The sequence below is a fragment of the Tympanuchus pallidicinctus genome, unplaced genomic scaffold (assembly GCF_026119805.1).
Source record: "Tympanuchus pallidicinctus isolate F22 unplaced genomic scaffold, pur_lepc_1.0 scaffold2, whole genome shotgun sequence".
Taxonomy (NCBI): domain Eukaryota; kingdom Metazoa; phylum Chordata; class Aves; order Galliformes; family Phasianidae; genus Tympanuchus; species Tympanuchus pallidicinctus.
Genome location: NW_026294721.1, coordinates 154,842 through 172,885, shown reverse-complemented (window position 1 = coordinate 172,885; position 18,044 = coordinate 154,842). Strand labels below are relative to the sequence as shown.

General features: G+C 51.5%; 1 protein-coding gene across 12 annotated transcripts in view; it reads right to left on the bottom strand.

Moving 5' to 3' along the window:
* Nucleotides 1-3,613: 3,613 nt before the first annotated feature.
* The window catches only part of DYSF (dysferlin), a 72,477-nt gene continuing 58,046 nt past the window's right edge, over nt 3,614-18,044 (bottom strand). For all 12 annotated transcript variants that reach the window (XM_052682926.1, XM_052682929.1, XM_052682932.1 and 9 more), the window contains 5 exons: nt 13,955-14,054; nt 13,036-13,214; nt 12,293-12,402; nt 10,141-10,288; nt 3,614-5,542 (listed from right to left, as the gene is read on the bottom strand). In XM_052682926.1, coding sequence (XP_052538886.1) covers nt 5,504-5,542; nt 10,141-10,288; nt 12,293-12,402; nt 13,036-13,214; nt 13,955-14,054 — 576 coding nt within the window. In that variant the 3' untranslated portion in view covers nt 3,614-5,503. The remainder of the gene's footprint in view (nt 5,543-10,140; nt 10,289-12,292; nt 12,403-13,035; nt 13,215-13,954; nt 14,055-18,044) is intronic.

Sequence of the window (18,044 nt, the reverse complement as noted above, 5' to 3'; positions counted from 1 at the left end):
TCATGAAACCACACCATCCTCTGCCTCATGCCCAAGGCACTCTCCAGGCCAACTCTGACTTGCCATGGGCTCGTCATGGCTCACGACATGGGCTGTGGACACACACACATCCTTTCTGCCTCTTTCCAACCCATATTTGGGGTCCTTCCAACCTTCTCCCACTCCCTCTCCAAGCATTCACAAAAGCACCAAGCACAACCTTTTTCTTCTTCCAATTTAAATCAGAAAGCGTTGGGTTTTTCTACCAGTAATCTCCCGAATTCCTGTCAGAACTTCTGGATCAAATGATCACCTGATGACCTTTGTGAGTCCCTTCCAACAGAATCATTCCATTCCATTCCACTCTACTCTACTCTACTCATCCCTTTCAAGCTCTGTGTTGAGGTCTCCCAGTTGACAAGCTTGCATGAAAAGTCTACCACCAACCATCTCCTAACCATCCAGAACTGAAAAGCTCATCTCCTCCTGCACAAATTATCGATGCATCAGCCCCAAATTCTGGATGCTCCGTTATCTCGAAGCACTGGAGAAGCAGATTATCTGCTAAGGGGCTTTCTGTGATTGGGATGCAGAAAGGAAGACGTGTTTCATAGTTTGATGCTTTTCCATTCTGCATCCCACTAGATTTCATGTCTTTGCTTTTATTTCTTCTGGTGCATTCAAGGCACGGCTCACCATATACACAAATGTACAGCAAGTTTTAAAGCTCGTTGCTGAAAAGCAGCATTTGATGATTTCCAGTGCTTCAATGACAAGCAGGCCTGGCATCTCACGCACCAACCAGCATGCCAGAAATGGATTTCCCACTGCAGAACCTCTCCGGTCTCTGCTTCTCATTGGCAGGGTGGGACCACAGGATCTGGAACTTCCACGTGGCCCAATGCAATGCCCATGGTCACCTGGCTCCACTTGGGCCAGAAGAGCCCAGAGTGTGGCAACATGGAATTTTCCCGATGTTACAATAAAGGCAAGGAGAAGATGAACTTCTCTACTCAATGGAGATCCCAACCAGCTGAATTCAAGCTTAAATTCTTCACAAACTTCACTTCTTGGATGGAAGGGAAGGGCAGGGGAGGAAGGGAGGGAAGGGAGGGAAGGGAAGGGAAGGGAAGGGAAGGGAAGGGAAGGGAAGGGAAGGGAAGGGAAGGGAAGGGAAGGGAAGGGAAGGGAAGGGAAGGGAAGGGAAGGGAAGGGAAGGGAAGGGAAGGGAAGGGAAGGGAAGGGAAGGGAAGGGAAGGGAAGGGAAGGGAAGGGAAGGGAAGGGAAGGGAAGGGAAGGGAAGGGAAGGGAAGGGAAGGCACTGGGAGGGTTCCAGCAGAGCTGGGCTCGGAGGCATCTCCACCAACTTCCAGCACAGAAGAGGTGGATGGCAGAGCCACACGGACGGCCTTCCCCTCCCAGTGACTCATCCTGGCAGGTGCCAGTGATTCTCTGTGTGCTATGGGGAAAGACAATCAATCCAGGCTTTGTTCTCCAGCCTACGGCCATTGCGAGCAGATGACTTCCCACTGTGTTTTCCTTGGCCAAAAAAAAAAAAAAGCAAAAAAAAAAAAAAAAAAAGCCATCAATCTCCTGATTGTTCAGTGTTGTTTTGTTGGTTTTTTTCTTGTTTTTTTTTTTTCCCCTTTTCCATATCCAACAATTCCTATTTGTCTTTATTCTGTCTGCCCCAGGGGCTGAAATGGGAAGAAGGGGCTGCAACCCCGTGGTCCAGCTCAGTCACAGCTTGTCACAAACATGGAATGATGCCCCTTCCAGACAAACCTCCCAGAGGTCCCACTGGCAGGAGGTAGGAGAGCAGGTGGATTTATGCCATGAAATAAAGAACAAAGGGGGAGGGAGGACGACTCAGCCAGAGCTGGGCTTTCCTGATCTGAGGGGCAATAATTCCCCACTCCTCGTGAGATGGCACTTTTGGATGAGGTCTGGATGCCAACCAGTGGGAAACCACAAGAGGAAATGGAGGAGAGGATGGAGCAGAGCCACATCCAACCTGGCCCTGAGCACCTCCAGGGACGGGGGATCCCTGCTCTGTGGAAGTCACTCTCTACTTTCAGACCAGGTTCAACCCCTGCCCACAATCCCAGCCTTCAGACTCTTGCTAAAATATTGCCTGAGCCTGAAAACCAGAGCACTCTGCTGCAGGACAAAATTTGGAGCAAGTCAGGCTCTTGCTTGCAGCCTGGGTGGATGCAGTTTAGATGTGGACCAGCACAGTTCCTCCCATCTCTTGGTACCACTGCTGTAGTCCAGAGGGTGGGCAGAAAGCATGCAGACGGTGGGGAGAGGAGAGCCTTGAGCTTCACCAGAGTGAGAGACAGATGGATGGACCAATCTGTTGGGTGCAGGACCCTGAGGGGGTCTAATTCTGTTCTATTCTATCCCACCCTATACTAGTTCCATTCTGTTCTATCCTGTGCTAATTCTCTTTTATTCTGTTCTATCCCATCCTACTCTAATTCTGTTCAACTCTATTCTATCCTATTCTACTTCTATCTTGTCTCATTCCACTCTATCCTGTCCCATTCTATTCTATCCTGTCCCATTCCACTCTATTCTGTCCCATTCTATTCTATCCTGTCCCATTCCACTCTATCCTGTCCCATTCCACTCTATCCTGTCCCATTCCACTCTATCCTGCCTCATTCTATTCTATCCTGTCCCATTCCACTCTATCCTGTCCCATTCTATTCCATCCTGTCCCATTCCACTCTTTCCTGTCCCATTCTATTCTATCCTGTCCCATTCTATTCTATCCTGTCCCATTCCACTCTATCCTGTCCCATTCTATTCTATCCTGTCCCATTCCACTCTTTCCTGTCCCATTCTATTCTATCCTGTCCCATTCTATTCTATCCTGCCTCATTCTATTCTATCCTGTCCCATTCCACTCTATCCTGTCCCATTCTATTCTATCCTGTCCCATTCCACTCTTTCCTGTCCCATTCTATTCTATCCTGTCCCATTCTATTCTATCCTGTCCCATTCTATTCTATCCTGTCCCATTCCACTCTATCCTGTCCCATTCTATTCTATCCTGTCCCATTCTATTCTATCCTGTCCCATTCCACTCTATCCTGTCCCATTCCACTCTATCCTGTCCCATTCTATTCCATCCTGTCCCATTCCACTCTATCCTGTCCCATTCTATTCTATCCTGTCCCATTCCACTCTATCCTGTCCCATTCCACTCTATCCTGTCCCATTCTATTCCATCCTGTCCCATTCCACTCTATCCTGTCCCATTCTATTCTATCCTGTCCCATTCCACTCTATCCTGTCCCATTCTATTCTATCCTGTCCCATTCCACTCTATCCTGTCCCATTCTATTCTATCCTGTCCTATCCTATTCTGATTCTATCCTATCCCATGCTATACTATTTCTCTTCTATCCCATCCTGTCCCACCCCATCCCATCCAATCCTATCCCGTGCTATTCTATCTTATCCTCTCCTACACTGATTCTGTTCTATATTCTTCTCTGCACCCTTTCAGGGAAAAGAAAGGCTTTTGGGGACACAGACACTAAGGATCCCCTGGAGCTCCCCCACCTGGAGCACAGTGGGGACCAACACTTCGAGAACCCAACAGAACACACCAGGAAGCAGAAGGTTTCAGAGCTATTTCATTTGTAAACCACAGTGATATATATATATATATCTATATATATATAAGGCATAGAGAGCAGAAGGCTTTACTTGGGTCTGGCCTCTTGGCTGGCTTTGGTAACGAGACCAGGCTGATGTTTGCAGGTGCTCAGAACTGCCTTTGCCCACCACAGCCCCCGGATGAAACAAAGCTCTGCAGCCCAGATTGGGAAGAAGAGGATTGGATGTGGGGATGCTGCCCTTTCCATCACTGTCAACCCACTCTGGTTTGCCAGGGAAGAACTGCTAGGGAATAAAACAGGGTTTTGTGATGGAAGAGGCTCTGGAGAAGTGACAGGTGGAATTATTTTTGGTAGGGTTGCTCATCTCTGGTCGGAGCAACAGCATGGATGGATGAGAACCATCCAGGGTTGGACGGGAGCTTTGGGCTGCTCATCTCTTTGGGGGTCTCAGCACTGAGATCCCATTTCTGAAACAGGTGGGGGGTCACTGAGATGGGAAACTTGACCAAACGTGCAAACTGGGGCAAGAAATGAGGAATGGCTTCCCACGGCACAGCAAGGCATGCGGGAAGGCAGCGAGCAAGCAGGGTTGCAGTGGAAGAGGACCAACCACATCAGCACCACTTGGCCAAGGCGTAACTCACCAGGAAGCTGCAAAGCCAACATTCCCCTTCAGCTCGCCTGTTTCTCAGGGGTAGCAGCATCCCCAGATCTTGGGCCAACAGCTGATAGGTCAGCATTAACAGGAGCACGAGTGGGAACGAGATCAAGAAAAAAGGGGAACGTGGGTAAACATGAAGAGTTTTGCTGGCAAAATGGTTCCTGGGGTGGGGGAACCTCCACACCTGAGCACCAGCTGCTTTGGGGTACGTTCTCTGTGTCTGAAGTGTTGTCCTCACACGTGGCAGAGCTGCCCTGTGCAATCCAGGCACTGTCACAGTACTGAGCAGCACAGGATTTCCATCACGTCCCCGCCAGCAAAGCAATTAGCCATGTGCTTTTCCCCCCCTCATCTGCTGCTAAGAATAGGCTTAAGTGCCTCGCTGGAGCCAACGCCAGCACAGTTTGTCCTGAGAAACAGATCCTCTGGGATCACCTTGTACTGCTGTCTGCTCCGAGCAGCAGCAGAACCCCCTCTCAGTGCACATCAGTGATTGCAGCACGGGCAGGGGGAGCAGAAAGCTGCAAGGTCCCAGCAACACCATTCACACCTTCTGGGCTGTGCAAAACCCGCATGACGCACACTCATCACGCCCTGCTTGCAAAGCACAAAGCAAACAGCTGTGCTTCCCACGGCCTGCCCTGCTAGCACCCAGCAGCAGCGTGCACTGTGCTCTGCTGTTGCACTGTTTGGCTTCAGCAAAAGGAGAAAAACCAATCAGGCACCGAGCTGCAGTGCAGGGGGTTGCACACAGCAGGAGGAGAGAAGCAAAGCCCCTCGCTGCGCTGCATTGCTCCTAGGCTGCTCAGTGCCCTCTGCTGCTGCAGCAGCGTTGGCTGGGAAGGCAATGGGGCACGTGAGAGCACAGAGGAGGGAGGGCAGGCTCCAAAAGCAGGAATGCACATCGCACGGCAGAGGCAAAAGGAGGCTGCTGCAGGGTGCCAAGAAAAACCTGCTCAGGACCTGAGAGATTGCGCTCCTCCATGATTGCCGCCATGGACAGCCCACAAAAGGGTCCTTTTCTCCCCAACCCTCGCCAGCTTTGCATCCGAGCACTGACCAAAATTAAAACAAACAGAAGGAGGACGAGGAAGCCAAATCAGAACTGCTGCAGAGGAGGAGGTTTGGTTTAGGCGCTGCTCCTGAGGTGAGGGCTGCAGGCGGCTCCCTGCTCTGGGGAAAGGCACGTCGCCGCGTCCTGGGCTGCAGCGTCCCGCTGAAATCCAGGCACTCAGTTGAAAGGTTTCACCAGCTTCATGGCAGCGTAGTTCTGCAGGGAGGGAGAAAGAAGGCAGAGAAGCGGTGAGTTGGGGCATGGCAGCACGTGGAGGTCAAAAGCGACTGTGCCATGGGATGCTCAGGACACACAGGAAGGGGTTTTGCCTTCTTCCAGCAGAGCCTTCCCAGCAGTGAGCACCAAGAGTCGCTCACGGGCTTGGATTGTCCCTTCCACCAGTTTTTAAGAATCACAGAATGATTTGGGTTTGGACCTGGTTTGGAAGGGATCTGAAGATCATTAAGTCCAAGCCTTAGCATCCTCTACCAGCTCAGGCTGCCCAGGGCCCCATCCATGGCCTTTGGGAAGCTCCATGAATGGGGCACCCCTGGGCAGCCCTTACAGTTGGAGAAGACCTCCGTAGGGGTTTAGATTGGATGTCAGGGGGAAGTTCTTTACTGAGAGAGTGGTGGAGGTGCTCAAGGCCAGGCTGGATGGGGCCCTGAGCAACCTGGTGCTGTGCCACAGTCCTGGAGGTTGGTGGCCCTGCCTGTGGCTGTGGGGTTGGGAATTGATGATCCTTGGGGTCCCATTCAACCCAAGCCATCCTATGATTCCATGATCATCCAGCCCAACCCCAACTCATCACCGTGGCCCCTCGTAGAGTCACAGAAGCAGTATGGTTGGAGGAGGCCTCTACAATCACCAGCTCCAGCCATCCACCCATCCATCCCCATTAAACCCCATCCCCAAGTGCCACATCTCCACTTTCCCCCACAGCACCACAGCCTATTCTACACGCAATTCCTTCCTTGAAAGAAGACAACAAAAAAGAATAAGCTGTGTCAGTGCTGCTTATCAAGACCACAATGCAAACGCAGGCAAAGACAGGCTGGTTGGAAAGAGCTCTATTTAAAGTAGCTCTGGTTCAAACACCCGTGACCACATACTAGCCAGTTTGGAAGGCTCTCCCAGACAGATTGGATTTAATTGGTACAGGATGTTCTATCAACTCCTTTGGAAAAAAATAAAAAAATAAAAAAAATTAAAAAAGACTTTGGAAACAAAGCATAATGCTGCTTTGGAAGAGAGGAGAAAATGAAAAACAAGAGAAGTAAAGCCCGGCCCAAAAGCATCACGATAAATTACGACGTGTAGCGAATTACGGGGCAATTTGCCAGCGGAGGATTTCTAATAACGCCATAAATCAAGCCAGCAACGTTAGGGCAGTTTACCAGAAGTCATTAGAAAAGCCTCCAGTGAGACATAACCTTCGAATTAATTATCCATCCATTTGTCTTTCAAGAGTCTGTCCTCCTAAACTCTTCTGTTTTTTTACGGTTGCGTTCCGGAGGGTCGCGAGTTTGCTGTCCAGCCACGAATTTGTATTAAACCAAGTGTTGAAAGCCAAGCAGGATTATCAATCGGCGCAGAAAGCGAGCTGTAATTAGAATTAATGGCAGTGGAAGCAACGCTGGGCTCTCGGAACGCAAACAGAGCTTTAAAAGGTAGTAAACATTTTCACGGTGCTGCAAAGCAGAGCTGAGCGCAGCTGGAAGCAGCGCTTCTTCCTCCTGCCACGGTGGTACCACTGAAACCTGCACTGCAATGCCCTGTGAGCACAGCTGAGGAAGGCTGCTGAGGAGCCCAACGCTGAGGGAGGGTGGAAAAGCTCCCAGGAAGAGATGAAGAACCTCAAAAGATCAGATTTTCAATGTTTTCCTCGTTTTTGGTAGATCCAGACGATCCTTTTCTCCTAATTGTTCTGAACGGGACTGAGGTATCAGCTCGTGTTTATCCACCAAAAAAAAGAAGAGCTGGAGTTTTTGGGAATCACCATCTCCAGGGGCTGCTGCTGGGTTTGTGGCTCCAGCTGGAAGCGCAGGGCTGTCGCCAGGCAGCTGGGGCTGTGGTTGGAAGCTGCCATCATTATGTGGGGAATGGGAAAAAAATAGGAAAAGAAAGCTTTCAAACGTAGATATTCTTCCACCAAAAGCCATTAAAATGCCCCAGGTTCATTTCCAGGTGAGACTCCCAGCTCTTCAGGGCGGGAGGGAACCCACGCAACCCTGGCTCCGCTCACTCCTAGGGCACGTTGTGGACACGCATCCATTGATCCACTGAATTCACTGAATCGTGGCATCACAGAATCATAGAATCATAGAATCACAAGGTTGGAAACGACCTACGAGATCCTCTAATCCAACCGTCTCCTCATCCCCATTGCCACCACCAGCACTATCATGGAACCATCGTGGTTGGAGAGCACCTCCAAGACCACCAAGTTCAAGGGCCAACCAACCCCCACCACGGCCACTCACATGGATCATGGAATCCTTCAGGTTGGAGGAGAGCTCTAAGATCCCCAAGCCCACCAACCCCAACCCATCGCACCGTGCCCACTGACCGCAGCCACATCTCCACGGTCCTCGGAAGCCTCCAGGGATGGTGACCCCTCCACTCCCTTGGCAGCTGTGCCGTTGCATTGCCACTCTTTTGGAGACTAAACATCTCCTAATATCCAACCTGACCCTGCCCTGGCACGACGTGAGGCCATCACCTCTTGTCCTACTCCTCTTCAGCCAAGGACCTGAAGAGCAATGGGATGGAATCACAGAATCACAGAATCACCCGGGTCGGAAGGGACCTCAAGGATCACGCAGTTCCAACCCCCCTGCCCAGCAGGGCCACCAAACATCCACATTCAGATCAGGTTGCCCAGGACCCCGTCCAACCTGGCCTTGAACACGTCCAAGGACGGGGCATCCACAACCTCCCTGGGCAGCCCGTTCCAGGGCCTGACTGCTCTCCTTGTGAAGAACTTCCCCCTAACATCCAACCTCAATCTTCCCTCCCTCAACTTGGATCCATTTCCCCTCGTCCTGCTGTTGTCAGCCCTTCTGAAGAGTTGACTCCCCTCCTGGCTGTAGGTTCCCTTCAGGTATTGATAGGCTGCACTGAGGTCACCCCGCAGCTTCTCTTCTCCAGGCTGAACGAGCCCAACTCCCTCAGCCTGTCCTCATAGGGGAGGTGCTCCAGCCCCCTGCTCATCTTAGTTGCCCTCCTCTGGACCCTTTCCAACATCTCAATGTCTTTCTTGTACTGAGGGCTCCCATGATACGGGACCTTAAAGCTTCATGGCCAGCGTGTGGAGCTATGGCAGCGCTCCTGGCAAGCAAAGCAGGAAAGCAAGCAATGAGGGGTTGGATTTCAGTGCGTTTAATCAGAGATGCCACGGTGCGCCCTGCCAACACTCAGCACGCCAGGGGCATCCTTCACAGCAAACCATCACCAGCACGAGCGCCAGATTTCTGGTTGGATGGAAGGGGAAGGCAACTGAATCTCCGTGTCGATACCTCGGTGACCTCAAAAATCCAGGGGGAAGCTGGCCAACTGCATGGACAGAAAAATTCCATTCCCTTTTCAAAAGATGACTGAAAAAACGGACCCGACCAAAACGAAATTAAATACAACAACGTTTAGCCAGGAAACAGGGAAAAATCCCGAGTAATAACCAGTGTAAATCAATAGTTATAGTTTGGGAGTTTCTGCTTCTCTCAACGCTGTTTTGATCCGATGCCACTGGAATGAATGCAAAACTGCTCACAGCTGTGGGGGAACACTGAGCTCCGGGTCACAGCAGCTCAGGGTTCTATGCTCAGCATGGAGGGGATTCTCCACGACGGGCTGGGATGACAACAGCACAGATCTGTTCTTGTAGGGTTATTTCCTCTTCCCCACTGCTTCACACCTGGGGAATGACTTCTCCAGCAGAAGCATCCCAGCCCTTCCCAAGGACACAAATCAAACCCGAGGAGCAGAATTTGTTATGTGCTGGAAGGAGAGGCGGGTCGTTTTTCTTATCAGGCCTTGAGGGAGAAGGCGTCCAAGAGCATGAATTACAGCAGTGCAGACGGAACAGAGGAGGATACAAAACCCAAACCCGAGCCAAATGGGGAGGATGGGGCTCCATTATTTATTTGTTTTGTTTTGTTTCACCAGTGGGACTGACAGCGAAGCAAGAAAAAGCCACTTCCTTGATTGATGAGGTGAAAACCCTCCCCACCTGGTTTCAGACACTGTGTTGGTCCTACATGCTGCAAGCCTCGGCAGTGAGAGACAGGGCTGCCTAAAAGCCCTTATAAACCCTCCTGCACCTTAAAACGATGACAGAACACACATTTCTTGCCTCTGCTCAGCCCTGCCACGTGGCTGTGCCCCTAATTAGGCTGCGTTTTTGTTAGGGATTTTCCCACCAACGCTCAGCGCTTCCAACATCCAAGCTCTGAGGGAACGACCGACGAACCTCAGCAGCGTTAGACTCGAAATCAATCACAGAATCAGTGAGTCTCCCAATCGTAGGGTCAACGACAGGGATCATAGAACGGCTGGGTTGGGAAGGACCACAAAGCATATCCACTTCCAGCCCAAGTCACGGGTTGGGTTATGCTGCCCAAGGCCCCATCCACCGCCAAGGGCGCCTCCAGGGACGAAACAGAGGCACAAAGATGTGAGCACGGAGCAGATGCATGTGCTCTCTTTCTGGTCCATTGTGGCCCACCAAGCCATTCTTCAAGGACCATCACACCTGGGGCACATCGCACCCTACCCCTCAGCCTATCCCTCCTCCCCCCCTCCCAAAGCCCTCGTACCGGGAAGGCGTAGATGAAGATCCCAAGGAAGAGCAGCAAAACGAAGAGCACGATGGCCAGGATGAGCAGCCACTTGTACCGGCGCCACAGGATGTACTTCAGGGTCTTGTATGGGGAGGTGAACCACAGGAAGGAGGTCTCCGGGCGCCTGCAGACAAAGCTGAGGTCACTTCACAGAACCACAGAATTGTAGGGGTTGGAAGGGACCTCCAGAGATCATCGAGTCCAACTCCCTGCCAAAGCAGGTTCCCTACAGCAGGTCGCACAGGTCGGCATCCAGGCAGGTCTGGAACATCTCCAGAGCAGGAGACTCCACCATCTCCCTGGGCAGCCTGTTCCGGTGAACAGTGGGACCCACAGAGACACATTGGGACCCACAGAGACACGTTGGGACCCATAGAGACACGTTGGGACCCATAGAGACACGTTGGGACCCATAGAGACATGTTGGGACCAATAGAGACCCGTTGGGACCCACAGACTCCCCCCCTCCCTGTTCCATCGCTCCTCCCCTCACTGCACAGCCATTCCTTCGCACAGTGCTGCACAACTTCCTATGCTCAGTTCCCGGCCGTTTCCCCTCCTCCTGTCTCCACTCCCCACTGAACAGAGTCCGGCCTCGCCGTGCTGCCCCCACACCTCAGATATTCACAGCCCTGGATCAGGTCCCCTCTCAGCCTCCTTCCCTCCATGCTGAACAGACCCAGCTCAGCCTTTCTCCATAGCAGAGATGCTCCAGGCCGCTCTCCATCTTGCTGCCCTGCGCTGGACTCTTCCCAAGAGATCCCTGTCTGTTTTGTACTGGGGAGCCCAGAACTGGACGCAGTGCTCCAGATGAGGCCTCAGCAGGGCAGAGCAGAGGGGGAGCATCGCCTCCCTCGACCTGCTGGCCACGCTCTGTGCAATGCACGCCAGGATGCCGTTGGCCCTCTTGGCCACAAGGGCACACTGCTGGCTCATGGCAACCTGTCGTCCACCAGGACACCCAGGTCCCTCTCTGCAGAGCTCTTCTCCAGCAGCTCATCCCCCAGCCTGTACCTCTGCATGCCATTATTCCTCCCCAGATGCAAGACTCTACACTTGCTTCTGTTAAACCTCATCCAGTTTTTTTCTGCCCAGCTCTCCAGCCTGTCCAGCTCTCGCTGAATGGCAGCACAGCCTTCAGCCAATCCTCCCAACTTCGTATCATCAGCAAACTTGCTGAGGGTGGCCACCATCCCCTCATCAAGGTCACTGATGAAGATGTTGAACAAGAGCGGACCCAGCACAGACCCCTGAGGAACAGCGCTGCTCACAGGCCTCCAACCGGACTCTGCACCGCCAACAACGACCTTCTGCGCTCTGCCAGTCAGCCAGTTCTTAACCCACCTCACTGTCCACTCATCCATCCCACACTTCCTCAGCTTTGTTATAAGGATGTCATGGGGGACAGCATCAAAAGCCTTGCTGAAATCAAGGTAGGCTACATCCACTGCTCTCCCCCCATCCACCCAGCCAGAGACAACATCATAGAAGGCCACCAGGTTGGTCAAGCACGACCTCCCCCAGGTGAACCTGTGCTGACTACTCCTGATAACCTCCTTTTCTTCCAGTTGTCTGGAGATGACATCCAGCACAGCTGTTCCATCACCAAGTCACTTGTGACTTTCATGGTGCTTTCAACCTTCCTGGATGCCCAATCCCATGAATGCACTGCACTGAAAGAGAGAAAATCCATTCCCCTGTGCGGTCTGTGCTCCTTGGAGCTCCAGCCCAGCCTTTCATCTCTCACCCATGGAGCAAGCCCCTTGCAAACAGAATCACTGAATCATGGAATCACTAAGGTTGGAAAAGACCTCTAAGATCCCCAAGTCCCAACAACCAACCCAACACCGCAATGCCCACTCATAGAAACAGAGTGATGAAGGCTGGAGAAGACCTCCGAATCATCAACCCAAATGCCAACCCATCACCACCAAGCCCAATCGTAGAGTCATTAAGGTCACAAAAGACCTCCAAGATCACCTCTTCCAACCCCAACCCCAACCACTGACCACATCCCCAAGTGCCACATCTCCACACGGAAGGCCTCCCACCACCAACCCAACTTCTCAACCTTCTCCTTGAGAACCTTCTGCCCCAGTGGTTCCTTTCCCACTCCTGATGCCCTTACTTGGGGTCCTCCAGCTTGGGGTTCATGTTTGGCTCATCCCGACCCACTCCAGCCGGCCGCTCTTCATGCTCGTGTTCAGCCACAATTTCCAAAGTCATTTCCAGTTTTCCCTGCGTGGGTGAAACGAAGACAAGCACATAATAAGCAAAAAGCAGAGAAAAAAAACGTACAGTGCAAAATACTGAGCAGGGAAAGGAAAAGCAGCCCAGTCACTACCAGCAGTGACCATGAGGAGCTCAATGAGCGTAACCTCATGCCAACCCCCCCCCTGCCCTCTGCCTGCTCCCAGCAGACACCCCTCAGCACCTCAGAAATCGGCACCCAGCTTCAGACAACTGACTCCAGAGTTTCTGTTGAATCACTTAATTTGCAACTTGGCCTCACTCACCTCTATCAAACGGCCACCACTGACCCAAACTGGATCCCAGAGACCCACATTTAGATTTATCTGTCTGCAATGGAACCCCTTGTACCCGTCATAACAGCACTGAGAACAGCTGAGATGCAGAGTTAAATCACTTGGCCCGTTCTCCATAAACAGCAGCAAAAAGAACCTAATGGAGCAAACAAGTGATTTACATATTGCCTAACAAATCCTGGAAGAAATCCTGTTCTAGCTTGTCAAATCTGCAGCCCCGGGCTTGGTTTCATGCCCACACCACAAGTTCCTCCACTTGCTCAGCCCAGCCATGCCCAATGAGTCCCCAAAGGGGCAACACGAAGAGGACACCCGAGGGCCTTACTGCCAGGATCTTCTTCTCATTCTGCTCTGCGATGCAGGGCCACCAGCCCTTGACGGTTTTCTGCTCAAAGAGGGACACAAAGCGGCTTGCAGACAAGCTGCCATCTATGAGCTCTAAGGAGCACTTCTCAGCGGTCTTGGCAGGCTTGGGCATCCTGTTGAGATCCATCTGGATAGATCCTGCAGGGAGGAATGAGGTAGGAAGACCTCTCAGGGTAACAGCTCACGGAATCACAGAGCCAATCAGGTTGGAGAAGACCTCGAGGATCCCCAAGCCCAATCCCAACTCATCCCACCGTGTTCCCTGACCACATCCTTCAGTGCCCCATCCCCATAATTCTGGAATGCCTTCAGGTGAGCCCACCATTCTGGGCAGCCCGTCCTTCCCCAAGGACTGCTCCCATGAAGAAGTGCTCCCCATGGCAACCTCCTGACCTCCTTGACCTGGACAAATAGGCTCAACATGGCCCCATTTTCTAAGCCTAGCATTGGTTTTAGCTTATGGTGCTGCAAAGAATTCAACACTGGCAGCAATATGCAGAGGGTGACCAGGAGCTCATGAAGAGCAGACCTAGAACTGGGAAGCACACCTTGTGAGAGGTTATTTGGGCACGGCCTTTGTAATTAATCAAAACCAATATCTTGATCGTGTACTTCCTCAGTGAGGCTTCTGGTTTTGGACATTCTTTTGGGGTGGTAAAAGGAAAAAGCAGAACAACATCCAACCAAAAGAAGAATCCCATAACGCTGGAGCTTCCAGCTACACGGATGATCAACCGCATGGCTCTGCTGTCTTTCCTGCTGCAGGCTTCTGCTTTGTTTTAGCTTGGCCTAAACCTGGATTTCTGAGCATGGTTAACAAGGCTAGCACAAAAAAAGCTGTGTCGGGTGGTTTCGTGTCCCAACCCTTTCTGACTTACCCAAATAGTCATCGAAGGAGAACTTGTCATTGTCCCAGATCTGGAAGATCAACTGCGGTGAAATCTTGTTTTCTGTCTTGTCCAAGCTCCAGAAGTGCTCCTAAAAATCACAACAGAAAGGAAAACGAGGCAAAATAAAGGGCTGGTAAGCAGAAGTGGGCAGGACCCTCATCTCAGAGCAACGGAGATCCCCTGTGTCATCCTCGGTGATGGTCTCCTTCCCAAAGAGAGGCAGCGATGCTCCCATGTGTGAGCTCCTCACTTCTCACAGTACTTCATTCACCTTTCCTGCACTGCCCCCAGGTTTTTGCTCTCAGGACCCATCGGTGCCAGGGCTGGATGCGTTATCCCAGTGGCTCAGCTGATAATTACACGAAGCTCCCATATCTACGCCAACATCCCACATCCGAGCTCCAGGTGAGAGCCAAGTGAGCCAGGAAAACCAGAGCCTGTGCCTCCCTGTGCCATCAGCCCACAGCTGGCACTGCTTCATTTCACTCCTCACCATCTGAGATCCCTATGCCCTCCTTGCTTCCACCCAATGGGATAGGATGCGTTGCACTCTGCAATATCGATGCGTATTAAAAACCAAAAGGGACCAAAATGCGTCACACTCCATAGGAACACAAATATCCGAGCGAGGAGAGCGTGGGTAGAAGGAGGCACTTAAATCCCTTTGGAGCTGGTTTCCCTTGAAGAGATCACCCAGAAGGGCTGTATTTCAATTTAGCTCCGTTCCCTGCCTTGCTTTGGAAAACCAGCACCAGTCCAACTCCGCGCCAGCATTTTTGCGACGGAGCATTTCATTTATGCGTTTAAAAATATTTTATAATCCAGAAAAATAAAATAAAGGCACTGGAAACTTCCATTTCTCCCCCTCTGCTCGCTGAAACGTATTAAAGCATATGTTTACTCAAGCTTGGGGGGGAAGGCCATGTATTCCCAGCTAATAATTCATCTTAAATTAGAACTGCTACAAAGGGAAAGGGCTTATGGTGATTCTTCCCTTTGCCATGTACTGGTCAGGTCCTGCTCTGCTGTTGGTCACCCAGAGAAAGCCCCCAGGAGCCCCTGTGCCTGCAGCCCAGTGACCTCTCTGTGATCAGAAAGGATCCTGTGGGCTCTGAGAGGTGGAGATGTGGGCTCCCCATCTGTGCTCTGCCTGGGAGAGGATGGCTCGTCCTGCAGGTGCCTCTCTGTGCTAAGTCCCTGGCTCTGAGGACAACTGCACCACCTGCATCACTCAGATGTGCTCAAACCCCACGAGCATCACCGTGCTTCTGCTCGGGCTGAAGCATTAATTGCTACTAATTGCACACACATCAGACCTTCTCTCTGCACTGCCCATTCTCCCGGAGCAAAACCCAGCAGCCAAGCAGCCCCTTCCAAAGCCAGGGGTTCTAGGTGCTCACGTCCTGTTCATTGCAGGGCGTTGGATGAGATGAGATGGCTTTTAAAGGTCCCTTCCAACTCAAACAATTTTGCGTTCCTGTGATTCGATGTTCTCCCTGCAGGAAGATCCATCCCCTGTGAGTCCCAGCGTGGAAGAAGTGGGGAGCAGGAAAAGAAGCAGGATGCTGCGCCCTGGTTTGGAGCCATGGCCATCACCCACGTAATACAACGCAACAGAATTAAGCCTCCCATCCTCTGAGACTGACTACACAACCATACAGGACTTTGCCTTTCCACCTTCCTATAGCAACACCCAACGTCCTGCTTGCACTCAAAGCAAACAAAACCCATCCTCTGGCCCAGCAGCCTCCTTTCTTCCTACACCACAGGAAGCACTGAGCTTCCTGGGGCTCCCTGCAAAGTGCTGGCCTTCCTGGTGGAAAAACCCGACCCATGGAGGTTGCTCAAGAGCAGGATGGATGGCTCTGTGTGCAGTCTGATCTGGTGGGCTCGATCAGCTCATGGAAGGGGATGCAACTGGATGGGCTTTAAGGTCCCTTCCAACTCAAACTCAGGCCATTCTACGCTTCTAAGATCTTTAAGGTCTCTTCTAATCCAACTCAACCCAACCCAATTCAACCTCTTCATGGTTCTATGATCTTTAAGGTCTCTTCCAAACCAAACCAAGTCTTCCATGGTTCTATGATCTTCAAGATCCCTTCCAACCCAGCCCAACCCAAACCCAACCATTCCATGGCTCTACAATCTTTAAGGCCCCTTCCAATTCAACCCAACCCTTCAATGGTTCTATGATCTTCAAGGTCCCTTCCAATTCAACCCAACCCAACCCTTCCATGGTTCTATGATCTTCAAGGTCCCTTCCAACCCAACCCAATCATTCCATGGCTCTACAATCTTCAAGGTCCCTTCCAAGCCAACCCAACCCAACCCTTCCATGGTTCTATGATCTTCAAGGTCCCTTCCAACCCAACCCAATCATTCCATGGCTCTACAATCTTCAAAGTCCCTTCCAACCCAACCCTTCTATGGTTCTCTGATTCTGACTGTGGTTTGACTGGTTGTGGCACATCCTTCCCTCAGGAACCGTGAAGCTGGGACGCACAGATCACAGCTGGGTGAGCTGGAGGAGGAATCTGATGCTGGGTGAAGTCCATGGGTTCGTTTTGAGGCAGTGTGAAATCTGCCTCCACGATTAAACCTCACTACAAAGGATCACTATAAAAACAACCATCAGCAAGATATTCCCCAACTTTTGGCAAGCCATGGGAAGGAAGGGGGCTTGAGTTACTGTTTGAGGGTTTGTTTTGCAGTTTGGGGGGGAGAAGGGTGGCTGATGAATATTTTACGGTCATGAATAATTCAGCATGGAAGGCAGGACCAAAAAAAAAGTCTCATACCACTGGGAAAGTGTTGACAGGGCTGAAATTCTTCTGGGCTGCTTTTGTTCTGCGAGTACAAAGTAAGGAGCAGCTCTGTGTTTTTGGGAAGGTGGGGAAGTGCTGGGCTGTGCCTGCAGGAGAGCATCAGCTCCCACAGCAACTGGAGACCCTCTTCTCCTACAAGTCTACCCTTCGAAGAGCAGAGAGATGCTGTCCTCCCCATGGGGACACTGCGTCTGTCCCCACTTGCAGTGCACTCACCCCTGTGCTGTTCCCTGCACTACTTGGCCTTCTGCCTCCTTCCCAAGCAGGACAGCAGCTGAGCACAACAGCCACCATCTTTGCATGGGGGCACAGATTCTGGAATCACTCCATGCAGTGCTGTTTTCTCAGCCCCCATCCCACTGCCATCGTGGGATTGCCAAGCGTTGGGTCTTGGCAGCAGCACTGCCAGCCCTCAGCTCTCCACTCAGCCCACGTTTTGCTCATCCCTATCCACACTGGAAAGCAGAAATCGGTGCAGGAACTTTGCTGGAATATCACAGGGGCTGTTGGTGCGTGCCAGGTTGCCATGATAAAGATTGCTGCATCGTCGTGCCTGCAGGTTTTGGTCCCACTGAAATGCCTTATTCATGACTATCTTTGTGTAATTACATCTTCTTCCAAAAACAGAAGAAAAGGTACTTGGAGCACACTCAAATGATGCTTTTTGGCTGCACAGTGAAAGAAATGAACACTGTGTACTTTGGGGCACAACAAAGGATGGGAAAAAGGAGAAGAACATGTCCCACATTCCAAAGCAGCAACCCTTCTATTTTTTTTTCTTTCTTTCACTTTCCAAGACCAAAGAGAAGTGGAAATTTCAATCCAATGAAATACCATCTCGCCTTTCATAAAAACCAGCGCTCAGTTTCTCATGATTTCACATCAAAACCCACTGGGGCGCAGCGGCTCCTCGCTGCACACTGGGGATTTGGTGACGTGGCTCTGGGGGCCGTGGTCAGTGGGATGGTGGGATGGGTTGGGGTTGGTGATCCCAGAGGTCTTCTCCCACCTTAATCACCTCCGTGATTCCGTGATCCTATGGCCCCTGACACCTTGCTTCATGCTGAGCTCTTGCGGGGACCTTTTTCGAGGTGCAGAATGAGGTGAACTCCTTTTTCAGGAGCGGCAACGTTTTTCTAACGCTGCTACATCAACGGAAAATAGGGCTGGAGGGGTAGACGAACATCCTGAGATGGTTAAAAGGTTTGGAGAAGCAAGGACAGGAGCCCACGCTTCCCATTTGTGAGCTGAAC